At 46.2% G+C, this 22591-nt stretch overlaps 1 protein-coding gene across 9 annotated transcripts in view; it reads left to right on the top strand.

The window, feature by feature from the left end:
* The window catches only part of PLXNA4 (plexin A4), a 611173-nt gene that overhangs the window by 62475 nt on the left and 526107 nt on the right, over positions 1–22591 (top strand). For 7 of the 9 annotated variants that reach the window (XM_064142725.1, XM_064142727.1, XM_064142726.1 and 4 more), the window contains one exon: positions 2562–2744. In XM_064142725.1, the coding sequence (XP_063998795.1) occupies positions 2562–2744 (183 nt within the window). Of the gene's footprint in view, positions 1–2561; positions 2745–6769; positions 6852–13271; positions 13621–22591 lie in introns of those variants that run through there. The other 2 variants (XM_064142731.1, XM_064142730.1) reach the window with 2 other exon arrangements.

Genomic DNA, 22591 nt, shown 5'->3' with positions numbered 1-22591 from the left:
GAGGAAAACTGTTTCTAGTTTTCTTTCAAACCATTACAAAGCAGGACTTGCTTCCTCTGATCCTTTTTTGTTGTTGTTGCTTGTAGACGTTTTGGGCATTTGTTAGTTTTGAGATGGTCCTTCTCTCACCCTGGCAGACCATCAGTTTGAGTAAGACTTATAGGAGTTTTATTATAGCCTTGAAACATAGAAAATGCTAATTTGAGAGATTCAGAGTTTCTGGTTGAACTGAACCTGGTTTTGAGAGCTGGATTCTTCTAAGATCCTAGGTGGATAATTCCAGTTGGAAGGGACAGGTCATACAGCCTATGCTCCTGTTTAAAACATGCTACATCCTAATGTTATGTGCTTAAGCTGAGTGAATCGTTTGAAGTCCTTTTGTTGGTGCATTACAAGTTTGTCTGGGTGGTTTGTTTTCTGCTATAGCTCCTTTCTGCTGCTTCCAAAGGTGGTTCAGGTGGCCGCTGTGGGCTGCTGCTGAGGATTTCACATGGCTAAAGCCACGTGAGATGGCTCCCCCACCAGGCGGTGTGTTTTCTGCTATGCCTCCTTTCTGCCGCTTACAAAGGTGGTTCAGGTGGCCGCTGTGGGCTGCTGCTGAGGATTTCCCATGGCTGAAGCCATGTGAGATGGCTCCCCCACCAGGTGGTGTGTTTTCTGCTATGCCTCCTTTCTGCCGCTTACAAAGGTGGTTCAGGTGGCCACTGTGGGCTGCTGCTGATGATTTCCCATGGCTGAAGCCATGTGAGATGGCTCCCCCACCAGGCGGTGCGTAGGGGTAGTGAGATGTTTAACAGAGAGCTTGTTACGGTGCATCAGACCACCGCCCTGCTGCTTTCGTTAGCCTATCTCTGGCAGCTGGGCTCTGGCAGACGCATCTGAGTAGCGTTGCTCCTTCAAACACATTTGGTCATTCTGAGTGATCGAGCAGCAGTATTTCCACCCTGACCTGTGTGATGAAGCTCAGTGTATCCTCTTTACCCACAGTAACCCTCAGGTTTTGCAAGTCATACTTTTAGCGGGGCTGTCCTGTCCCTCCGAAGTATGGTACCAGACCTCAGATCAATTTGGCCTTTGGCTGTGACATGAAGATTTGTCTTGGGCTTTGTGCTGGCATCCTGAACTAGCCACGTCCTGCCTGCTGGCCACGGAGGCTGTTGATCTCATCTGCAGTTGCTCTTTGAGCTGGTGTTTTAGCCCCAAAAGGGCAATCCACAAACATTAACGACTCCTGTAGGGCAGGGCTCCTGCTAGCCATTCTTTACTAATGGCTACTTGAATTCCTCCTGGGTTTGTGTGTTTATAAACGCATTTAGGATGCGTTACTCCTCTATTCAGTAAAACCATCTGTAATTATTCCCTGTAATTGCTGGGTGAGGATAAAATGAATCCACTATCAGGTTTTTACTGATGGCGAACTCAAGTAAAGGAGCAGCACATGTTCTACCCCTGCTTCCAGGAATATGTGAGCTCAGGAGGAAAAAATAGGCATTGTTCTCTATTTCTGATATCTGAAAACTGGACAACCTTCTCATACAATTATTGCCTTTCTAGGCCTTAGTCCAGCAGAACATTTTTAGGTGGATGCTTATCTTCAAACCTGTGAGAGTGGTCTCAGTGAGGTTAATAAAGTTTAAATGCTTTGGCAGTTGTCTGCTCTGGTATTAGGAACTTCATCTTTGACTTAATCTTTGGAGATCTTTGTGCTGGGAACCTGGCTAAGCCTCATCTTCTATGAGCTTTTTTTCCCTTTGAGGGCACAGCAGGAGTCCTGTAGACTGCCTGGAGAGATTCTAAACCCACCTGGACATGTTCCTGTGCAGCCTGCTCAGGGTAACCCTGCTTTTGCAGGGGGGTTGGCCAAGATGATCTCTGGAAGTCCCTTCTTAATGCCACTGTTGTGTGATAACTTAGACATGATGAGTCTAGGACACAGGAATGGGGGATTTGTGCAGTCACTGTCTATAGTATTTAATCCTTAGCCTGCTCCCTACTGCAGATTTGATGTGAGCTGACCATCTCCATGCCAGACAGTGCTTGGACATGCTTTAGCAGACTGTAATTTCCAAGGTAGAGTGTAAATGCTGCTACAGGATTTGGAGGTGGGAGAGGAGTGATTATCTAGACGCGAGTCCTAATGTTGGTTGTCAGGGATAGAGGTTGAGCCAGAGCCTGTTTTATTTGCTGGTGCAGGTTTAGCTCAGGGGTTCTTATTCTGGATCCCATGGGAATAATGTGCACACACTTTTGACAAACCCAGGCATTAAAGACATTTTCAGCAGACTTTGTCTTTGGTTACTGAGTCCTGGCTGGTAGAGGAAAAGGGCTGAATGTAATATATTCTGTTGGGCTGTCATGCAAGAGAAGTTTCCAGTTCTCCTCCTGGCTCTAACTCCTTCTGCCACTTGGGACAAACTTTTTCCACCTCTATTTCTCCAGTCCCACTCTTGTCATTGATTTATTAGCTTGCATGAGTTATGGGCATGTTATGCAACAACATCCCTGGATAGATTCTTCCCAAATGGCCTCATATTTTTGCCTTCTCTTTTTTGTATTTGCAGCTGTTAACAATTGATGACAATTTCTGTGGCCTGGATATGAATGCCCCCTTGGGAGTATCATCCATGGTGCGAGGGCTCCCTATTTTCACTGAAGATGGAGACAGAATGACATCTGTGATTGCTTATGTCTACAAGAACCACTCCCTGGCTTTCGTGGGCACTAAGAGTGGAAAGCTCAAGAAGGTAGGACTTAATTTTTTCCCTCTAACTCAGGTTTTCATGTTCTTATGGAGGTTTGCTGTGTTGCACTGTGTGAGCATGGTCCTTGCCTTGTGGTGCATGGAGGACAGAAAATGATTCAGTTGGCAAAAAGCTTTGTTTCATCCTTGAGCTGATGCGAGAAGAGATAAAATCCTTACTCCAAACTGTTCATCAGCAGATGAATGTTTCTGAAGTCAAACCACAGACAGACTTGATGCAGTTTATATCCAGCTGCCTTTTGTGTGTGTGTGTTCAGATCATTTGTAATGAAGTAGCTGGTCACAGGGCATCTCTGCCTGCTGGGGAGAAACTGATTGTGGCTGAAGTTTGTCATGAAACAGGATTCATCCTCTGGAGGTCTTTCTTCAGAGCAATGTGACTAGACTGTGATTTCACCACAAGCCCAACGTGGGATTAGAGCTTGCTCTGTTTAGGTCAGGGCTGGGTGCTTGTACTGAAGGAAGGCAGTTTCCATCAAAAGAAAGGTCTGTCTTGACTGCTAAGGAACACTGTTTATGGTTGATGCCACAAAACCCCAAATGCAATAGTGTATTTATGTTCCTCACTATACCTTCTCACTACAAGGATGTCTGTTGCATGGCTGTAGCTCTACAGTTTGCCATCTAAGGTTAATAAGAGAGAGGCTTTGGAAGATGGAAGTTGGGAATTATCTACTTGTGGTTTTCTCAAGGCAAGAAGAAGTCTTAGAAGTGACCTCTTGCTTATGATGGGCATCAACTCTACTTCAACCCTCACTTGCCTGTCTGACAATTTTTGTCTGAATGTTCAGTGCAAGGGTGTTGCACAATATTGTGTGCAAGGAGATGGTGACTTTGCTGTAATGATGGAGATGGGTGAGAGGCTGGGCAGAGCCTTGGGGGCTGGGTGTTGATTTCTCTGTGAATTCCTTTTTGCAAGTAGAATCTTCCAAGTTGGGGAGGGGAGGAAGGTGCTGTGACATGCTATGGCTTGTGTATAAGGTGGGTAGAGCAGATAGGGGAAGGAGGGGATTTATTTGCTCACAGATGCTTAAGAAAGGTCTGATATCTCTAGTTTTGTTCCTCTACTCGTTTTATTCACTTAATTAGGGTTGTAAATTCAGATGGCATTGAGGTCTGCAAGGGGAACAGGATCCTGCCCACTGGCAAATGTCTCTGGCTTTTGTTTGACAGAGGAAAGGCTGCTGATGCTTTGGAAAAGAGTCTGTTTGGGTCATTTTGTTAAACAGTCTATTCAAACATGTGGAAAAGAAGCCAAATTCAATTTTTTAAACAGTCATAATAAAAATCTCCTCCCCTGACTAATTAGGTTTTGCTTCTCTGTGGTCTGTGGTGTCATAATAAACTGTTCAATTCTTCAGTTCTCTTTTGGAGGCAGGGAGAGTGGAGTAGCTGAGATCTGAGTGGGAAATATCCAAAAGTCCTAAACACTTGAGAATGCTGCCTCCCTGCATGCACAAGTGTTTGGTTTGCTTTTTGGCTTCGAGTGAAGCAAACTCAGCCACAGGTCTGGCTTAGTCTTTGCAGGTCACATCCCAGTCCAAGATCTGATCCTTTTAATAAGGAGAAAATACAGAAAGCTCTTAGTCCTTTATGGAGTGTGGTTGAGAGCAGGGACAGCCTTATAGGGTAAAGAATGAGAAGAGGGGAGCTGAGCAGGCTGATGTAATTTGAGAAAGCTTCATTTTATTCCCTTTTTCCTAACGTGCTGACTATTCTGCCAGTGGTGCTTCCTGCATTGGGTCTGTGTGGCAGAGCAGGGCTGTCAACTCAGGCTGACATCTTCCTCGGTTCAATAAGTCTTTACCAGAGAGGCAGAATGCAGGACTGGACTCCTTTGAACATATGCTTGTTTTGGGCCACTTGATCCAGGCTCCTGGAAGCCTTCAGGTCCTGCAGGTTCAGCCCCATCTTTGCTGACTTCTACGTTTGCTGACTCTCCTTCATACTCTGCTGTCTTTCTGCTCAGAGACCCTCAGAAGCCCTGAGACCAGCTTGTTTTCCCCTCTGAGCGCCACACAAGGCCAGGTTGACCCTCAAGGCTTTCACTTTTTGGTCCTTGTCCCCTGCTAAGATATTGTGGGCCTTCTGAAGCTGTTTTCTACCTTGGTTCATCAACTAGTTGCTTTTGAAGAGGAAGAATGAGAATTACTTCACTGGTATTGCAACTCAACCTTAGTCCATTACTTTAGTATGAAGTTTGATTGTGTTCAGTTTTGGATTCCCCAGTTGAAGAGGGACAGGGATCTGCTGGAGAGAGTTCAGCAGAGGGCCATGAGGTTGAGGGGACTGGAGGACACTGACTCATGAGGAGAGGCTGAGGGACCTGGGGCTTTGTAGTCTGGAGAACAGAAGACTGAGAGAGGATTAGGTAAATGTTTGTAAGTATCTGAGGGCTGCCAGGAATGGGGCAACAGGCTCTGCTCACTGCTCCCTGGGGTAGGACAAGGAGCAATGGGTGTAAGTTGCAGGAAAAGAGGTTCCACCTCAACACAAGGGGGAACGTCTTTACTGTAAAGGTCCCAGAGCACTGGCACAGGCTCCCCAGAGAGGTTGTGGAGTCTCCTTCTGTGGAGCCTTTCAAGGCCTGTCTGGATGTGTTCCTCTGTGATCTGTGTTAGATAGCATTGTCCTGCTCTGGCAGGGGGATTGGACACAATGATCTCCTTGGGTCCCTTCCAACCCCTGATGTCCTGTGAGCCTGTGATTTAAATGGCTCTCCTGGCCACCTCAGCACGCTGCTGGCTCATGCTCATGTCTCTTCAAGATAGCAGGATCTACTTAGTTTTTGGAAGACTTGCTGCAAATAGCTTGGCTTGAACTTAGATCAGGGGAGGTTTAGGTTGGCTGTCAGGAAAAAATTCTTCACTGGAAGGATTGTCAAGTCCTGGAACAGGCTGCCCAGGGAAATGGTGGAGTTCTTATCCCTGGAGTGATTTAAAAGATGTATAGATGTGGTGCTGAGGGATGTGGTTTAGTGATGACTTGGCAGTGCTGAGCAAGCGGTTGGGCTTGACAGTCTGAAAGTTCTCTTCCAACCAAAATGATTCCACAGTTCTAATTACAAGACAGTTTGGGGAAAACTTTCTTTCTTTTTTTTTCCCCTGCAGTTTAAGTTGTTTTTCTCTGTGTATTTTTATCCAGAAGTGGCAGACTGTGTATCAGGTTTTGATGTATTCAACCCGTGAATACTCTGCAAAGTACCCACAGTCATAAAGCAATATCTGTTAGTTGATACACAAATGTCACATGTGTCAAAGGAATTTATCCAGTGGCACACACAAGAGAAATAAAATATTGTGCTTTACAGGAATCTATCATTAAAATGAAAACTAGCAGCCTATCAGGCATCTGCCTGTGTAACCAAGACAACAGAGAGAAAGAAAAGGCAAAACCAAGATAGAGATAGGGTAGGAAAAGAGTGGCTGAAACAGAATGACAGGGTTAGCCCCAGCTATTTCATTGCCCCAGGCAAAATGCATTTTGCAACCCTCACTCCTTCACACAGCTACATGTGCAGACCAAGGGGGAGGCACTGAATAATGTGGTGTAGGAATTCTGGCACAGCTTGGCCCAGCAGAATGAAGATAAAAATACAGAGCCAGGAGAAAGGAAAATTCCCCTGTCCAGATAACGTGTACAAAACAGTGTCCTTGGATTGGAGGCCTGATCAGTGCTGGCATCTTGGGGATGGAGTAGGTGTGGGTGCTAAGGGACATGGTTTTGCACCAGACTTAATGTCATAGAATGGTTTGAATTGGAAGGGATCATTTACTTCTGGTAGAGTTAGATGATGGTTTGACTCAAAGATCTTAAAGGTCTTTTCCAACCAAAATAGTTCTGTGATCCTATCACCACATCAAACAGCTGGACTAGACAAATCAGATGGGATGGAACATTGGTTCCTGCTCACTTGGGGTCATTTAAGATTCTGTGGTGCTTTTAAATAAGAAATATTTCACCTTGCAGTGCTTTGGTCAGATTCCTGTATCTGTAATTACCTTCTAGGCTGGGCAGCTGATGGCCTTCCCCTGTCCCTTCATTGCAGAGCTGAGCTCCTACAAATGGTTCCAAGCACTTTGAACAAAACCTGTGTCTGGAAGTCACTTGGCACCCTGTGAATTTGTGTTGATTGCTTTCAGGACATGTGAAAGGTGTGCTGAAGTTTAATGAATCATAGAATCAACCAGGTTGGAAGAAGGTTTGGTTTGTCTCTTTACAAACACCACAGTAAACCATCAGGTGTCAGAATAGGCTGAGAAAGTTTGCATTGTTCAACCTGGAGTGGACTCCTGGGGGACCTTCTTGTGGCCTTACAGGATATAAGTGGGGGGTCTATGGGAAAGCTGGGAAGGCACTTGATCAGGTAACATGATGGCAGGATGAGGGGTGATGATTTTGAACTGGAAGAGGGAGGTTTAGATGAGATGGAAGGAAGAGTTTTATTATGCTGAGGATGGTGAAACTCTGGCTTGGTTTACCTGGAGAGTTGGTAGACATCTTTGTCCCTGGACCCACTGCAGATCACATTGTTTTGGGCTCTGAGCAACCTGATCTAGTTGTAGATATCCCTGCTCACTACAGGGGGGTTGGACTAGATGATCTTCAGTAGTCTTTTCAACTCAAATCAGTCTGTGATCAGTCTAGGAATAGGTGTTCTTGAGTATATGCTTTCTACAAACTACTTTGCTATGAAACATCCATGTGCTGAAATCTCCTGGTCTCCTTTGCACACTCACTACATGTTTGACTCTTCACTTTGATGACACCAGAAAGATGGAAATATACCCATGGAGATGCTTTGCACACTTCTGGATACTTCTTCTGTGTGTTTTTCAGGTGTCCAGCCAAATTATGTGCCACTAATACCTGTCATCACCAAGGGAACATAGCAGTATTCTGTATTCTTTGTATTCCTCCTTCCCTAGGCATTTTATTCATGGGTCATTGCTCTTGTGCAGATAGTTTCCAGTCAAAGAAATATAACTATTACTCAGTGTGTCGATGCAGGTGTAAAGGGCAATTTGAGCTTACAAATGTCAACCTGGGAGCAGCCTGAGGAATCACATTTTTAACCACCACCAGAAACAAAACCAAACTGTCTTTGTCCACTTGAAAATATTTACTTGTAGTATTTTGCTTTCATTTGAAATTTCCCCAGAAGAATTTTGTTGGGGGTTTTATTTAGTCCATCAAAATATTTCACTCAAAGCCTTTTCTCTGCTAAATTCCTTGCAGAGAAAGAAATTTGGCTTAAAACTTGGTTCTTTTTGCTCTGTGGCCTGTATTTAATTTTCCATAAAATCCCATCAGTCTGAGGTCTTTGAAGGGCTTTTCTTTATGATTGGACTGCCATTGGGGATGAAGGCTTTTCACTCGGATAAATCAGCTCTGAAATCTGGCCAGCACTTCCCATCAGGTATCACTTTCTACTTAGCAGAAAAAGCTGCACTATTGATCACTTGCATGAAACCACCCTCTGGATTAGCCTGAACCCTTGAGACCCTTATTTCTTAGGATCTAGAGCCATAAAGGAACGTTTTAGATCTCTGGGACCTTTATTTCTTTGGATCTAGAGACAAGGTGCCATAAGGGAATGTTTTAGATCTCTGGGACCTTGGTTTCTTTGGATATAGAGACAAGGTGCCATAAGGGAATGTTTTAGATCTGAGACCCTGATCTCTGTGGATCTAGAGACAAGCTGGAGCACAGCCCTGTGGGGAGAGGCTAAGGGAGCTGGGGGTATGCAGCCTGCACAAGAGGAGGCTCAGGGCAGAGCTCATTACTGTCTACAACTGCCCAAAGGGAGGCTGTAGCCAGGTGGAGTTGGTCTCTTCTGCCAGGCAAGCAGCAACAGAACAAGGGGACACAGTCTCCAGTTGTGCCAGGGGAGGTCTAGGCTGGATGTTAGGAGGAAGTTGTTGTCAGAGAGAGTGATTGGCATTGGAATGGGCTGCCCAGGGAGGTGGTGGAGTCGCTATGGCTGGAGGTTTTGAAGCAAAGCCTGGCTGAGGCACTTAGTGCCATGGTCTAGTTGACTGGCTAGGGCTGGGGGGTAGATTGGCCTGGATGATGTTGGAGCTCTCTTCCAACCTGCTTGATTCTATAGCAGGAGAAAACAGCTGAATCTTGGTGGGACTGGCAACGTATTAGGTCCTTCCACAAATCTGGATAGCTCTCAAGTGCCATGAGTAGGTAAAAGGAACAGGATGGAATCTTTCATGCAAAAAAAGCTTTGAGTAAAAGGGTGCAAGAGATGGGTAGAAACCCAGAGGCAACAGAGCTCTGGATGAGTTGCTGATAATACGATGTACCCACAAGGAGAGGATTATCTTCCTTTTCTTTTCCACTATCTCGCCTTCCATCCAAGGAGCTGGAGCTAATAAGAACCCTGGGTTTGCAGTCTTGAGATAACTGCAGGCAAAGACAGAGATCCTCGCTATTTCTCCAGGCATGGGGGCTTCTGAACACACACACAAGACAAGAGACTCTGCTTGGTTTTGATATCCCTTGGAGGATATTCTTGTGCTGACAGCTCTGTGGGAATATCAGCAGGGAAACTGATTCCTTCTCCTTCCCTCTCCTGCTTTGAAAGAGTCAGGAGTTTTATGTTGCTTATATTCTACCACCTCTGCTTGGCAAGTGGACCTGACTACTCTGTGAAAACATACTGTAGAAGGTCTAGCTCTTGCTGGGAAGTTGGTTTCTGCAAGAGGGGCTTGTTCACCTTGGCTTCTCCTCACAGCTTCCTAAATCAGCAGGAGTCCAAGTGCTTCACTTGGTTGCGATGGAGTGATGCTTTCCCCCCTCTGTACTTGACGTCTCTGAAGGCTGCAGCTGTCTGTGTCCTATGCTGGTATACAGTCTCTCTTTGAGAGGTTGTTGTCAGCTTAGATGTCTAAAGAGTACTTCAGTCTTCTGGCGCTTCCTAGCTTTTAGGAAGCTGTGATTTCTGGTGCCTGTGGTGTTCCCGGCACATGATGTGGTGGTGGGAATCTGAATGGGTGTTGAGCAGTGACATCAATTTGTACTTGGTCATGGCTGGCCCAAGGTGACTTAAAAGTGTTGGGTGATGAGATGCTCTCTCCATGGGTGAATTCAGTGATGCAAGACTTGTGCATCCTGGCCACAGGTCACCGTGCTGTCTCTTTCCTCCTGTTGCTCTGAGGCCTTGTGAGGATCTTTTTGCTGCACTTGGGCTTTCAGTAGTGAGAGGTGAAGCTGAGTGGGAAGTGGGTTCCCCTGTGCTTCTGTTCATGTCAATGTGGCAGTCAGTTGGCAGGATCTGGATGAAAAGCAGAGCAGCCATCCACAGGGACCTAGACAGATGGAGCAATGAGATTGACAGGAACTCATTGAAAAGTTGTGAGGTCCTGCAACTAGAAAAGTGTGACCTCTTGCAACCATTAAGGCTACAGAGTGGCTGGAGAGCAGCTCTTACGAAGTGGACTTGAGGATCCTGGTAGACAGCAAGCTGCATGTGAGCTAACAGTGTACTGACACAGCATAAGTGGCCAACAGCATCTTCAATCATACAGATGGGGCATTGCTGATAGTCTGAGGGGAAGGTGATGATATTGAAGAGATTGGCCAGGAGCTGGAGAACCTGCCCTGAGTGGGGAGGATTGGAGAGCTCAGTTCATGGTGGAGAAGAGAGAACTTGGAGGGAGCAAACAGCAGTATCCTGATTTGCCATCCCAAGGTGACAAAGCTGGTGAGGGGCCTGGAGCACAGCCTTGTGAGGAGAGGCTGAGGGAGCTGGGGGTGTGCAGCCTGCACAAGAGGCGGCTCAGGGCAGAGCTCATTGCTGTCTACAACTGCCCAAAGGGAGGTTGTAGCCAGGTGGGGTTGGTCTCTTCTGCCAGGCAAGCAGCAACAGAAGAAGGGGACACAGTCTCAAGTTGTCAGGGCAGGTCTAGGCTGGATGTTAGGAGGAAGTTGTTGTCAGAGAGAGTGATTGGCATTGGAATGGGCTGCCCAGGGAGGTGGTGGAGTCCCTGTCCCTGGATGTGTTCAAGTAAAGCCTGGATGAGGCACTTAGTGCCATGGTCTGGTTGACTGGCTAGGGCTGGGTGCGAGGTTGGACTGAATGATGTTGAAGGTCTCTTCCAACCTGGTTGATTCTATGATTCCATGTCTACAAGGAGGCTATTGACAAGATGGAGACAGGCTCTTCATGTCAGTGAGTGGTGGGAGGGTGTGAGGCAGCAGGCATATGTTGACATGCAAGCACTTCTAACTGGCTCTAAGGAAAAACCTTTTCCCATGAAGACTGGCAAGCACTGAAGCAGGCTGCCCATGGAAGTTGTCCAGTACCTGTCTTGGGAGATTTTCATGGTGTGAGCACACAAAGAAACTGTTCCTATCTCATAGCTGACCCTGCTTTGACCAACAGGTTGGACTGGAGACCTTCTGAGGTTTCCTCTAGCCTGGGTTACCCTGTGATCCAACCTGCAAAATCCAGGCTCTAAACTACATCAGAGAACATGTATCTAGGCTTTGCTACTTGCCTGGTTCAGCTGACACTTGCTTTGGACACCCCACAGTTGCTCCCTTACTGCAGCTGGTGCTTTGCCTCTTTCACTCCTCTATCTGTTGTTTGGGAACTTCCAGCCTCGACTTGCCAGCACAGCACACCACAGTTAGCTTGCTGCAGTATCTAAGTGCAGTAGGAAAACTCCCTTTTTCCCTGCTAGGAAGGTTGCTGCTCACAGCAAGAGTTTGAGCCTGTTTTTGTAGCAGAGAGCAATTAATTTTCTGTGTGTCTCCTTCAAGTCCCCTTCTTGTCTTTCTGACTACTCAGCAATCTGCTGGAGGTGCAGGCTTTGGCTGAGCTGTGCTTTTGCTGGGTGCCTTGCATACATGCAGTGAATGCCACTCTATTTTTGGAGGTTCTGCTGTAACTGTGCCTCTGAGGCTTGTCAGAGATGGCATCTTGTGACCGTGCAATGAGATTTGCAAATGACCATCTAATCCCTCCAGATGCAATCTCTACTTCAAAGTCCTGAGGTGCTTGCTGGCTGCTGCCATAGGTTCTGCTTTAGTGCTGCTCTACCATGTTGTGCTGTTCTGAGCTGGGGTAGAGTTCATTGTCTTTCAGTAGCTGGGCTGGGGCTGTCTTTTGGCTTTGTGCTGGCAGCAATGTTGGTAACACAGGAATGTTTTTGTTACACAAAGGCTGGAGAGGTTAAGAGCTTTTCTGCTCTTCACATCACCTCTCCAGCAAGTCGCCTGGAGGTGCACAAGGTGATGGGATGGGCTAGCTTGGAGAAGTCTCTTCTCAGATTGGGGAAGAGAATGTTCTGGGGAGACATAGTAGCCTTCCAGTACATGAAAAAGGCCTATGAGAAAGTTGGGGAGAGACTTTTTAAAAGGACTTGTAGTGATAGAATGAGAGGAATGGATTAAGCTGTAGAAGAGGAGATTGACACTGGAGATCAGGAAGAAATTCTTTACAGTGAGGGTGGTGAGACTGGAACTGATTGCCCAGGGAGGTTGTAGATGCCTCCTCCCTGGAGGTCTTCAAGGCCAAGTTGGACAGGGCCATGAACAGCCTGGTCTAGTGGAAGCTGTCCCTGCCTACGACAAGAGGGTTGGAACTAGATGGTTCTTAAGGTCTCTTTCAACCCACACCATGCCATAATTCTGTGGCAGCTGACCAAAAGGTTATTCCACAGCACATGATGGCATGCTCAGCATGCAAAGATGAGGGAAGGAGAAGGAAGAGGATATGTTTGGAGCTATGCCATTTGTCTGAGAATCTTGTCACCATTACATGATGGAACCTGGCTGTCCTGGAAGTGGCAGAGGACCTCCCTGATGATGGGAAGTAGTGAATGAATTCCTCATGGTACTTTGCTTGCATGTTCTGTGTTTTCTTTCTATTATAGTGTCTCTAACTCAACATACACCTGTTTTTTCTCACTTCTACTGTTCTCAGCCTTTCTGCCATCCCACCAGGGCAGAGTGAGTAAGGAGCTGTGTGGAATTCAGTTGTGTGTTAGGGTTAAATGATGGCATGTGTTTATCTCTGATTCCAGGAGAAATATCAGACTCCACTGGACTCAGTGATGTTAGATGATCAGAGGGCTGGGGCAACTATCCTATGCGGACAGACTGAAAGAGTTGGGGCTGTGCAGGCTGCAGAGAGGAGGCTCCCAAGTGACTTTCTTGTGGCCTTCCAGTATCTGAAGGGGGATACAAAAAAGCTTGGGAGGTACTTTTGAGGCTGTGAGGGAGTGGCAAGACTGGGGGGAATGGAGCAAAGCTGGAGGTGGGGAGAGTGAGAGTGGAGGTGAGGAGGAAGTTGTTGAGCAGGAGAGTGGTGAGAGGCTGGAATGGGTTGCCCAGGGAGGTGGTTGAGGCCCCATGGCTGGAGGTGTTTGAGGCCAGGCTGGCTGCGGCTGTCTGCAGCCTGCTCTAGGGTAGGGTGTCTCTGCCCATGTCAGAGGGGTTGGAACTAGATGATCCTTGTGGTCCCTTGCAACCCTAACTGATTCTGTGATTGCAGCATCATCTCTTCAAACCCTTGAAGAAACTGCAGGTTGAATTCAAGAGGTTTCCAATCCCAAAGCACTGAGATGGTTACCCCTGCAGTGGGCTGAAGATGCATGCTGTGATGGCAAGGAGATGTCAGTGACAAAAGCAGACACAAAAGGACAGATAATTATGTCCTGCTATTGAGGAATTCCATGGGCCCAGCAGCCTCTGGAGGGACAGTTTGCAGTGATGCTGGTTGTCACTTGTCACAGCAGGTGATTTTCTGCATGGTGTCAGTAGCTCTGCAAGGTGTGGAGTATTCAGGCTAAAATACCTGACATGGCTGTGCTGTTGATGGAAATGCTGCAGGAGTGGGATACAAGGGAAAGCAGATATGTCCCTCTCTTCTCTTGGTCTATCTGCTTTTTGTTGTCATCATGTTTTCTGAGAAGCAGTCTACATAAGAATCATAGAATCAACCAGGTTAAGAGAGCCCTCCAAGCTCAGCCAGTCCAACCTAGCACCCAGCCCTAGCCAGTCAACCAGACCATGACACTAAGTGCCTCAGCCAGGCTTTGCTTCAACACCTCCAGGGATGGCAACTCCACCACCTCCCTGGGCAGCCCATTCCAATGCCAATCACTCTCTCTGCCAACAACTTCATCCTAACATCCAGCCTAGACCTCCCCTGGCACAACTTGAGACTGTGTCCCCTTGTTCTATTGCTGCTTGCCTGGCACAAGAGACCAACCCCACCTGGCTACAGCCTCCCTTCAAGTAGTTGTAGACAGTAATGAGGTCAGCCCTGAGCCTCCTCTTCTGCAGGCTGCACACCCCCAGCTCCCTCAGCCTCTCCTCATAGGGTTTGTGTTCCAGGCCCCTCACCAGCTTCGTTGCCCTTCTCTGGACACCTTCCAGTGTCTTTGAATCTGGTAATATCTGATTAGGTTCTCATCTTTGGTTTTCACCTCCTAGTTTCCCTCTCCAGGGTGACAAAGAGAGGCTATTTAACTCTCTCTAATGCCCGGATGGATGCTCAGCCAAAATGGCTCTTGTCATTCCTTCCTCCTTTCTACCCCCTTCCTTTTTGACTGGGATAATGACTTTTCAGGCAGCCCTTGAAGTGCCTTTTGCATCTGCCTTTGATTTGAATGCCTCTTGCCTGCTGACCCTTCTTAGGGGAAGTCAGCTTAAGTGCATTTCTCCTAATTAGTTTTGCTTTAATTCAATCTTTTGAAATAATTTTATCAAAAAGAGGAAACCTTCTGCCCACTCCCTCGTTTTATCAGCTGGTTTTTATGCATGGTTTCTGGGTTTATTACTCTGTTTCCCTTGTCTCTAGATAGGACATCATTTGCATATTTGATTAAGCTCCATATGTTATCAGAGAGCCAGTTGAAAAAAAACAGCAAGTCCCTGATAATGAGCTGAGCATCCATCTCTTCCTTTCACCATCTTCCACTCTATCCCACTCACCATCCTGCAGCCCTATCTGTGCCCAAAATCACTTCTGTGGTCTCTCTCATCTCTGCCTTCTCACTTGGGCCAGATGACTGATCTCTGGTTCAGTCATAGAGTATCATTGATGTAGATGTCACAATTTAACAGCTCCTATCTTTAGGAAAGACAGTAACTGAATTGTGGAATCATGGAATGCTTTGGATGGAAGGGATGTTTAAGGATCATCTAGACCAACACCCTTAGAATAGAATCATACAATCAACCAGGTTGGAAGAGACCTCCAACATCATCCAGTCCAACCTAGCACCCAGCCCTAGCCAGTCAACCAGACCATGGCACTAAGTGCCTCAGCCAGGCTTTGCTTCAACGCCTCCAGGCACAGTGACTCCACCACCTCCCTGGGCAGCCCATTCCAATGCCAATCACTCTCTCGGACAACAGCTTCCTCCTAACATCCAGCCTAGACCTCCCCTGCCACAACTTGAGACTGTGTCCCCTTGTTCTGTTGCTGCTTGCCAAGGAGAAGAGACCAACCCCACCTGGCTACAACCTCCCTTTGGGTAGTGTGGTGCAGTGAGCTTGGAAATGTGTGTTGGAAACAAGTTGAACACTTGCAGGCCCTAATGGGAGATGGGTTGGGAACCTGAAGGTGCCAAGAGAAGCAAAATCCAGAGAGGAAAGTTGGGAGCCATTCATCTGTGGGTTTCAGCTCTGGTTACAGTCTGTTGTGCTGAAAATGTTCTGCTGATGATTCACTGGGCTGGGTCACTTTGGGTAGCAAAATGTGAACCCCTAAGGGACTTGGGTGGGGTTTGGAAGTTTCACTGATGGTTGTTTTCTAGCCCATGTGGTATGCTGGCAGAGGACCCCAGCACACTTTTATCTGTGGCATTCTAGAGATGCAAACCACTCTTTCTCCTGCCAGCCATGCTGGTATTCCCACCCTGCTGGGATATTCATGGCTGTGGTCTGAAGTAATCTTTCTTTTTGACTTCTTGTAACTTTATTTTTCAAACTGAGGCTGACAATAAATTCCAGTGATGTCAGGGGAAAAAAGGTTATCACAGAGACTAGACAAGATCTCATCATATTAATTTTTCAAACCCATTCTGATGAAATCTAATTAAACACAGCAGCCACCAGCACTGTGCACATCTCCCTCTGTTTGCTTCATTTGTCATACGGTTGATAAAGACTAGGGTGGGGGGAGGGGGGCATTTTGGCTTGTGATACCTGCTGGGGTGGCTGGTGTGTTGGAAACTGTAGGCACTTGAGTCTTTTTCTCCACTGCTTAAAAGTTTCTGTGGGTTTCTCTTGATTTTCACACACAATCAGCTTCCTCCTCGGTCTGTGTTAGGGATGTGCTGCCCCAATCGAAGGGAACACATCAATGATGGAGCTAACCTGAGCAATTAGCACGTGTCACGCATGCTAATGCACGTCTCCTGCCCTTCAGGCAGCATCTCTGTGTGGGTAAGTGATAGGAACTTGATATCCTCTTAGGTTGGAGTTTATCTCTCTTTTACAATGGGAACAACTCATTTTTTTTCTACTGTTTTCTAACAATAGATAAAATCTTACACAAAGAGTGAAAAAACCAAACCCAGGCCTGTGCTGAATGAAATCTGTTTTGCTTCTCCCTCCTCTTAACCAACCAAACAAACCTTCAAAGCTCTGAAAGTTTTATGGTCTATGAAACAACCACTTACAGTTATTTGACCTCTTCACCTCCCCCTTTCTCCTTTTTTGTGTGTGTTGTTTTTATTTGGGGGGTTTAATTAGCTTTCTTCTTACACACAGACTTTTACTGTGAGATGGAAGAGTCAAAATCTTTTGATGCTTTCAAGCCCCTTTCTCCCTCTTGTGATGATGTAAATTAATTCCCCAAATCCCACCTAAATTGTGAGGGTTTTAGTTAATTTGCTCTTCATGGAGGAGGGGGGCAAAGAGGGAAAACCTTACCAGGTTTATACCTCTTTGTTTTCCTTCTATGTCTATCTTAGCATATGATATATGGAGAGCTGCAATACCTTCAGAGACTGCTGCATTTTAGGCTCTTTGTTCAATTTCTTCTGCTGGGTTAGCATTTTTTTGTCTGTTTGGAAGCTGGAGAATTTGACTCACCTGGGAGCCATGGGAGTGAAATAAATTATCATAATATAGTAGGAAAGGATCAGATACTCTTTTTAGGCTAGTGAGTAGTGTATGAAGCTACCCTGGTGTATTACATCTGTTCATTCAGAGATGTGATATGGCTTTGGGCTGCATGACTGAGGGGTTCTTGCTTTGAGAGATGAGGGCTGCTTGGGCTAGGGAAAACATAATGCCTAAACTCTAAGAGTCCCAAATGCATCCTGCTATTAATTGTCAGTAAATAGAACAGCAAGTTAAAGCTGAGTGTTGATTGTTAAACCATTATTTTTAAGCTGCTCTCTCATTTTTAGGGCTATTTGACTTCTTTAGGTGACCAGTGGTGCTGCAAACCAGTCATCAGGGGGGCAAGAGATTAAAAGACCTGTTGGAGGATTTTGTTTGTTTGGTAGTGTTCTTTAGCCTCGATCATGGTTTGCAGCCCTTGCCTTTTTCCTGTTCTGTGATGTAGCCTGGAGTACCAATGTGCTGCTTTCTTCCCTGTTAGGGAAATCTCAGCTCCTTTCCTCTCCAAGCTCACACTGACATGGTCATGGAAGCACTTTCCTCCTCACTGCAGGAGGCAAGCCCTGCTAGGAAAGATGATATCACTGGCACTAAATATACACCAGCCATCAGGCCCCTGGTCCATGCCAGGGATGCTGTGGCAGACTCTGATATGATTTGTTTTCTGTGTTTCATCAGTTCTGCTGGTAGCAGGTGATTTCATTAACCATTCCCTAGTAGCCTGCAGAAAGCCTAGCTATTATGTGTTTGTTTTCACTCTCGTGCTGAAAGCACCTGCTGCTGGCCTGGATCATAGGATGGTAGGGGTTGGAAGGGACCCATGGAGATCGAGTCCAATGCCCCCTGCCAGAGCAGGACAATACTATCTAACACAGATCACAGAGGAACACATCCAGGCAGGCCTTGAAAGGCTTCAGGGAAGGAGACTCCACAACCTCTCTGGGCAGCCTGTGCCAGTGCTCTGGGACCCTTACAGTAAAGGAGTTCCCCCTTGTATTGAGCTGGAGCCTCCTGTGCTGCAGCTTACACCCATTGCTCCTTGTCTTGTCACAGGAAGCAGTGAGCAGAGCCTGTCCCCCCGTCCTGACCAGCCCTCAGACATTTATAAACATTTATCAAATCCCCTCTCAGTCTTCTCTTTTCCAGACTAAAAAGTCCCAAATCTCTCAGCCTCTCCTCACAAGATGCCCTCCAGTTCCCTCATCCTCGTAGCCCTCTGCTGGACTCTCAGTTCCCTCTTCCAAGATGCACAGATCAGCCTTGTCACTCAGTTTGCAAACCTACTTCTGTGTCTTTAACTTTGTTTTTGTTTCTTCTGAGAGTTGTGAAGTTTGGAATTTATGTCACAGTATCATAGAATGGTAGGGGCTGGAAGAGATCTCTGGGGATCTAGTCCAACCCTACTGCTAAAGCAGGGTCATCTAAAAAGGGTTGTCCAGGATTGCATCCAGATGGGTTTTGAAAGTCTCCATGGAAGGAGACCCCCACAACCTTTCTGGCAACCTGGTCCAGTGTTCTGTTACCCTCACAGGAAATGAGCTTTAGTTTATTTTCAGGTGGAACTTCTGAATTCCCAATTTCAGTGCTTCATTCTAGCATGTTGTGGTGGGATTTAGGGGCTATGTTCCTTGTGTGTCACCTGGACTCATCTGTCCACTCTCACTATTTCTCCTGTTGTAGAAGAAGGAGAGGGGAGTTGGCAGAGAGGGTGTTGATTTGACTTTACGATCTTGAAGGTCTTTTCCAATCTAAGACATTCTGTGATTCTGTGTTGGGGAAAGGACCCAGTTCCAACTGGAACACTGGCTGAGGATGGGGTCTTGGCAAGGTTTGCCCCATATCTGTTGGTAGAGATAGGCAGTGTATGTTGCTCTTGGATCTTCCTCCTATCTGCTGCATCTTGTGGACAGTTCATGACCCCATTTATTCTTCTGTCTTGTTATCTGGTTCCCTTCTTTCAACAGTTTCCTTGCCTGGGTGTCCTTTGACCTTGCCTTCAAGGTATTTCAAGTTTCCTCCTTCCATCTCCTTCATTCCTTACCTAAGTAGCTTCTTTCAACCTTCCATGGTTTTACTGCTGGCTGGCCTTTTGGCCTTGTTTGCCTTGGATGTCCATCTATGGTTTGACCTGAACATCAGACTAAGACACAGATCTGACTTCTGTTTCCTACTTTGCTACTGATTTTATGGCCCTACCTTTCAGAGGGCCTGGATTCATCTCGTTAAATGTGGATATAGCCCTCCACAGGAGGAACTGTCAACTGTCCTTCCAGTCCAGTGACAGAGATCAGACCTTTTAGGAGACTGAAATTGCCTATTTCACATCAGATGAATTGTGTCCTAAAAATGTCTTCCTCCCCTCATTAACAACAAAGGGAGCTGAGGGCAACTTGTTCCAATGTAAACACTCCTTTTGTCTCCACTCCCTGTCTGTAAATGACATTAATGGTGTTTCTCTGCTGTCAGGGGTCTCCTGAACAACCAGTGGTTGTGAGATGCTCCAACATTATGATAATAGAAAAGCTCAGTGCAGGGCTGGCTCATGCATGATTGTTCTGCTCAGCACCTCTGTGTGCCTAGGAGGGTGGTAGAGGCCCCATCCCTGGAGGCATTCAATGCTAGGCTTGATGTGGCTCTGCACAACTCGATCTAGGTGGGGTATGGTTTAATGGCAATGCTGGTGTTGGGATGATGGTTTAACTTAATGATTTTGGAGGTCTTTTCCAACTGAAATGATTGTATCTGTGCTTTGCTGTAGAGGGGTTGGACTAGATGACCTCCTCCAGAGGTCCTTTTCAACCCAGCACATTGTGAGATGGGGCTATGGGTTCTTGGTAGTGTCCTGTGTTTTAGTCATTCTAATGGCAGGTCAATTCCTTATCCAACCTCTTCTGTGAAGCTCACATGCTCTCATCTGCCTACTTCATTGCCCATACACCTAAAGCTTGCAAAGAAGATGGCTTGAGAGTGGGGACACTGGGCAAGGAGACAAGAGTGGCTGCCAACAGATCCAGCATGTGTGCACTCTTTAGTGATTGATTGTTTTTGAAGTGGTTAAAAATGCTCCTCAACTTCTAAAAGCTTATGAAAAATAACCAGAAGTCACAACTTCTGGCTCACTTAAAAGAGAAAGGGAGCTTGCAGAATTTATGGCATCTGCAGTGACCTGGGGCACTGCCAGCAAATTCAAAGTTATGAGTGGATAAGCAGGTTGGACTCTCATTGGTATCACACATCTGACAGCTGTAGTGATCCTGGGGCTGGCTCTGAGGTCATCTTGGTGAAATCTGCTGCATGTGAGCAGGACATGACAATGCACCAGCCCCACATGATGATCAAGGTGCTAGTGCACACTTCAGCACTGTATTTTCGAATGCCCAATATACTTCCCTGTGATTTGGAGATGCCAATTGATAGGATGGATTCAAGTGAAGAAAAAGCATTTAGGCACACAAAGATGTCATCAAGACACTTTCAGAAGTGCTTAAGTGTATGACTCCAGTTGCAGGAGGTCCTTACAACCAAAAACTTGCAATTAGAGGGACACAAGTAGCTGGAGGAGGCAGAAACTGGAAACTGAGTGTGGAGAAGTGCAAGTTCCTTAGAAGGGTCTGAATGAAGTGGAGCAGGTGGTTGATGGAAAAGGCCAGAATAGGTTGGAGGTGATATGGAGAATATGAGTGAGGGCACAAAGAGCAATCAGAAAAAAATGATATGACCTCATGGCAGAGCAGGACCCCTAGATCTATTCCTGGCTCTGTTGCAGATTGCAGGATGACCTCAGGCAAAATGCTTTTCTCTCTACGTGCTTCCTACACTCTTGTCTACATAGTCTGTGAGTTCTTCAGGGAGTGGATTGTCACTTCAATAAGCTTGTCCTGCACCAAGCACAGTGACACTTGGATTTCATCTTGAGGTTTTGCAGGCAGATGAACTCATAGTTCAGAGAAGGAAGGGCTGGAGGGTCTGGAGAACAAGTTTCATGAGGAGCAACTGAGGGAACTGGGATTGTTTAGTCTGTGGAAGATGAGGCTGAGGGGAAGACTCATTGCCTGAAAGGAAGTTGTAGCGAGGTGAAGGTTGGTCCCTGGGGATTAAAAAACCCATGTAGACATGGCTGTTGGGGACATAATTGAATAGATTTGGAGGTGTTGGGTTGACAGGTAGACTTCATCTTGGAGGTCTCTTCTGACTGTAATGATTGTGTTTCTGTGAAAGCTGGATGTTGTTTGGGTTCAGCTACAGAGTTCCCACTAATGGGAGCACTGAGCCCTTCCATGTAACATGTGCTTGTGTGTTTATGCAAGGGCTTTGGCTGAGCTCTTTCAACACACAGCTTTCCTTAGACCCTCGAGCATCTCTGATTTCCTGGAATGCAAGAATGTCGAGCTTTGGCCTCCCTGCCCCCTCCCAACAGGTTGATCATAAATTAGGTTCTGATGTGGGGATTGAATTTCACTCCAGCTGCTGGAGCTGTGGCACATCTGTGGTCCTCCTGTGGTTAATGGCTTCACAAAAATGAAGCAATAAAGGTTATGATGGCTGTGTTTTAACCTCCTGGCCCTCATTCTGTTTGACAGGAGTGTTTCTCAGGAACAGTTAAATCCACTCCCTGCATTTTAAATATCTCTTAGCAATGTGGCATCTCTGAGCAGCTTTTATGAAGTGATTTGAATTTTTTGGGGGGTATATTTAACAAAGCTGAACCAATCTTTTTTTTCCTTTTTGCTTTTAATTCAAAAAAGATTAATTGACTCTCTTAAAGCTAAACAAACCCATCTCTAAATTAGGCCTTTTGCATACCACAGAAAATTGTGCAAAGCAGAAAGGAAAAGGGGGGGGGGGGGGGGGGGGGAAATCCAAAACATCTAGCTTGAAATCTTCCATCTGTGATGCTCTAAAGGATGCAGGTATGCACAGGGTGATTTGTCTGTGAAGAACAGCTCAGAGCTCTGCTCAGGAGTGAGCCCTTCAAGGAAGAGTGCTTCTACTCTCTCACAAACCTGTCTGTTGTGAAAACACACATCATGAAAGCTGAGATGTGACTTCTGGCACAGGTTTTATTGCATCAGAAAGTCTATCATTTTAGTGTGACCATCTTTACCAATCAAGGGGTTTTTTGGGTGTCTTCTCCCAGTCCTCTACTGATGAATAGCAGTTCCTTAAATCTTAGCTGTTTTCTAAAGGAAAGTGAAGTCAAACCAACCAAGACTCTGATCATCCCTGCTGGGTGTTGTAGGTGCTACTTAATGTGCCACTCAGAGTTTCTCCAGCTGTAAGATTTGGCTGCCCAGCAGATGAAATCAATAACATACTTATCCTTCCAGCTCTGCTGACAGATATGGAAGTGGTGCTGTCCCTGAGATGCAGAAAGAGCAAAACTATTCAAGCAGACAACTTGAGTGCTTAAAGTAGATTTATCTGGAAAAGAGGTAGATACTTAAAATTAAGTGTTCCAGATCAACTCCTAGCCAGGGTGTCCTTAAGTACATAGGCAGTGCAGTTTAAAACCAGTCCCTGGAGACAGAATCATAGAATCAGTCAGGGTTGGAAGGGACCATTAGGATCATGTAGTTCCAAATTCCCTGCCATGCCCAGGGACACACTACCCTAGATCAAGATAACTCTCATGCTGTAAGAGGTCAGTAGGGATGAAGAGTTAAATGCAATTTGCAAGCCCAGCCCTGCAAAGGATTCTCTCTTGCTCATGATCAGATAAATCAGGAAATACAG

The sequence above is a fragment of the Pogoniulus pusillus genome, chromosome 4 (assembly GCF_015220805.1).
Source record: "Pogoniulus pusillus isolate bPogPus1 chromosome 4, bPogPus1.pri, whole genome shotgun sequence".
NCBI lineage: Eukaryota > Metazoa > Chordata > Aves > Piciformes > Lybiidae > Pogoniulus > Pogoniulus pusillus.
This window is presented reverse-complemented; position numbering and strand designations above follow the sequence as displayed.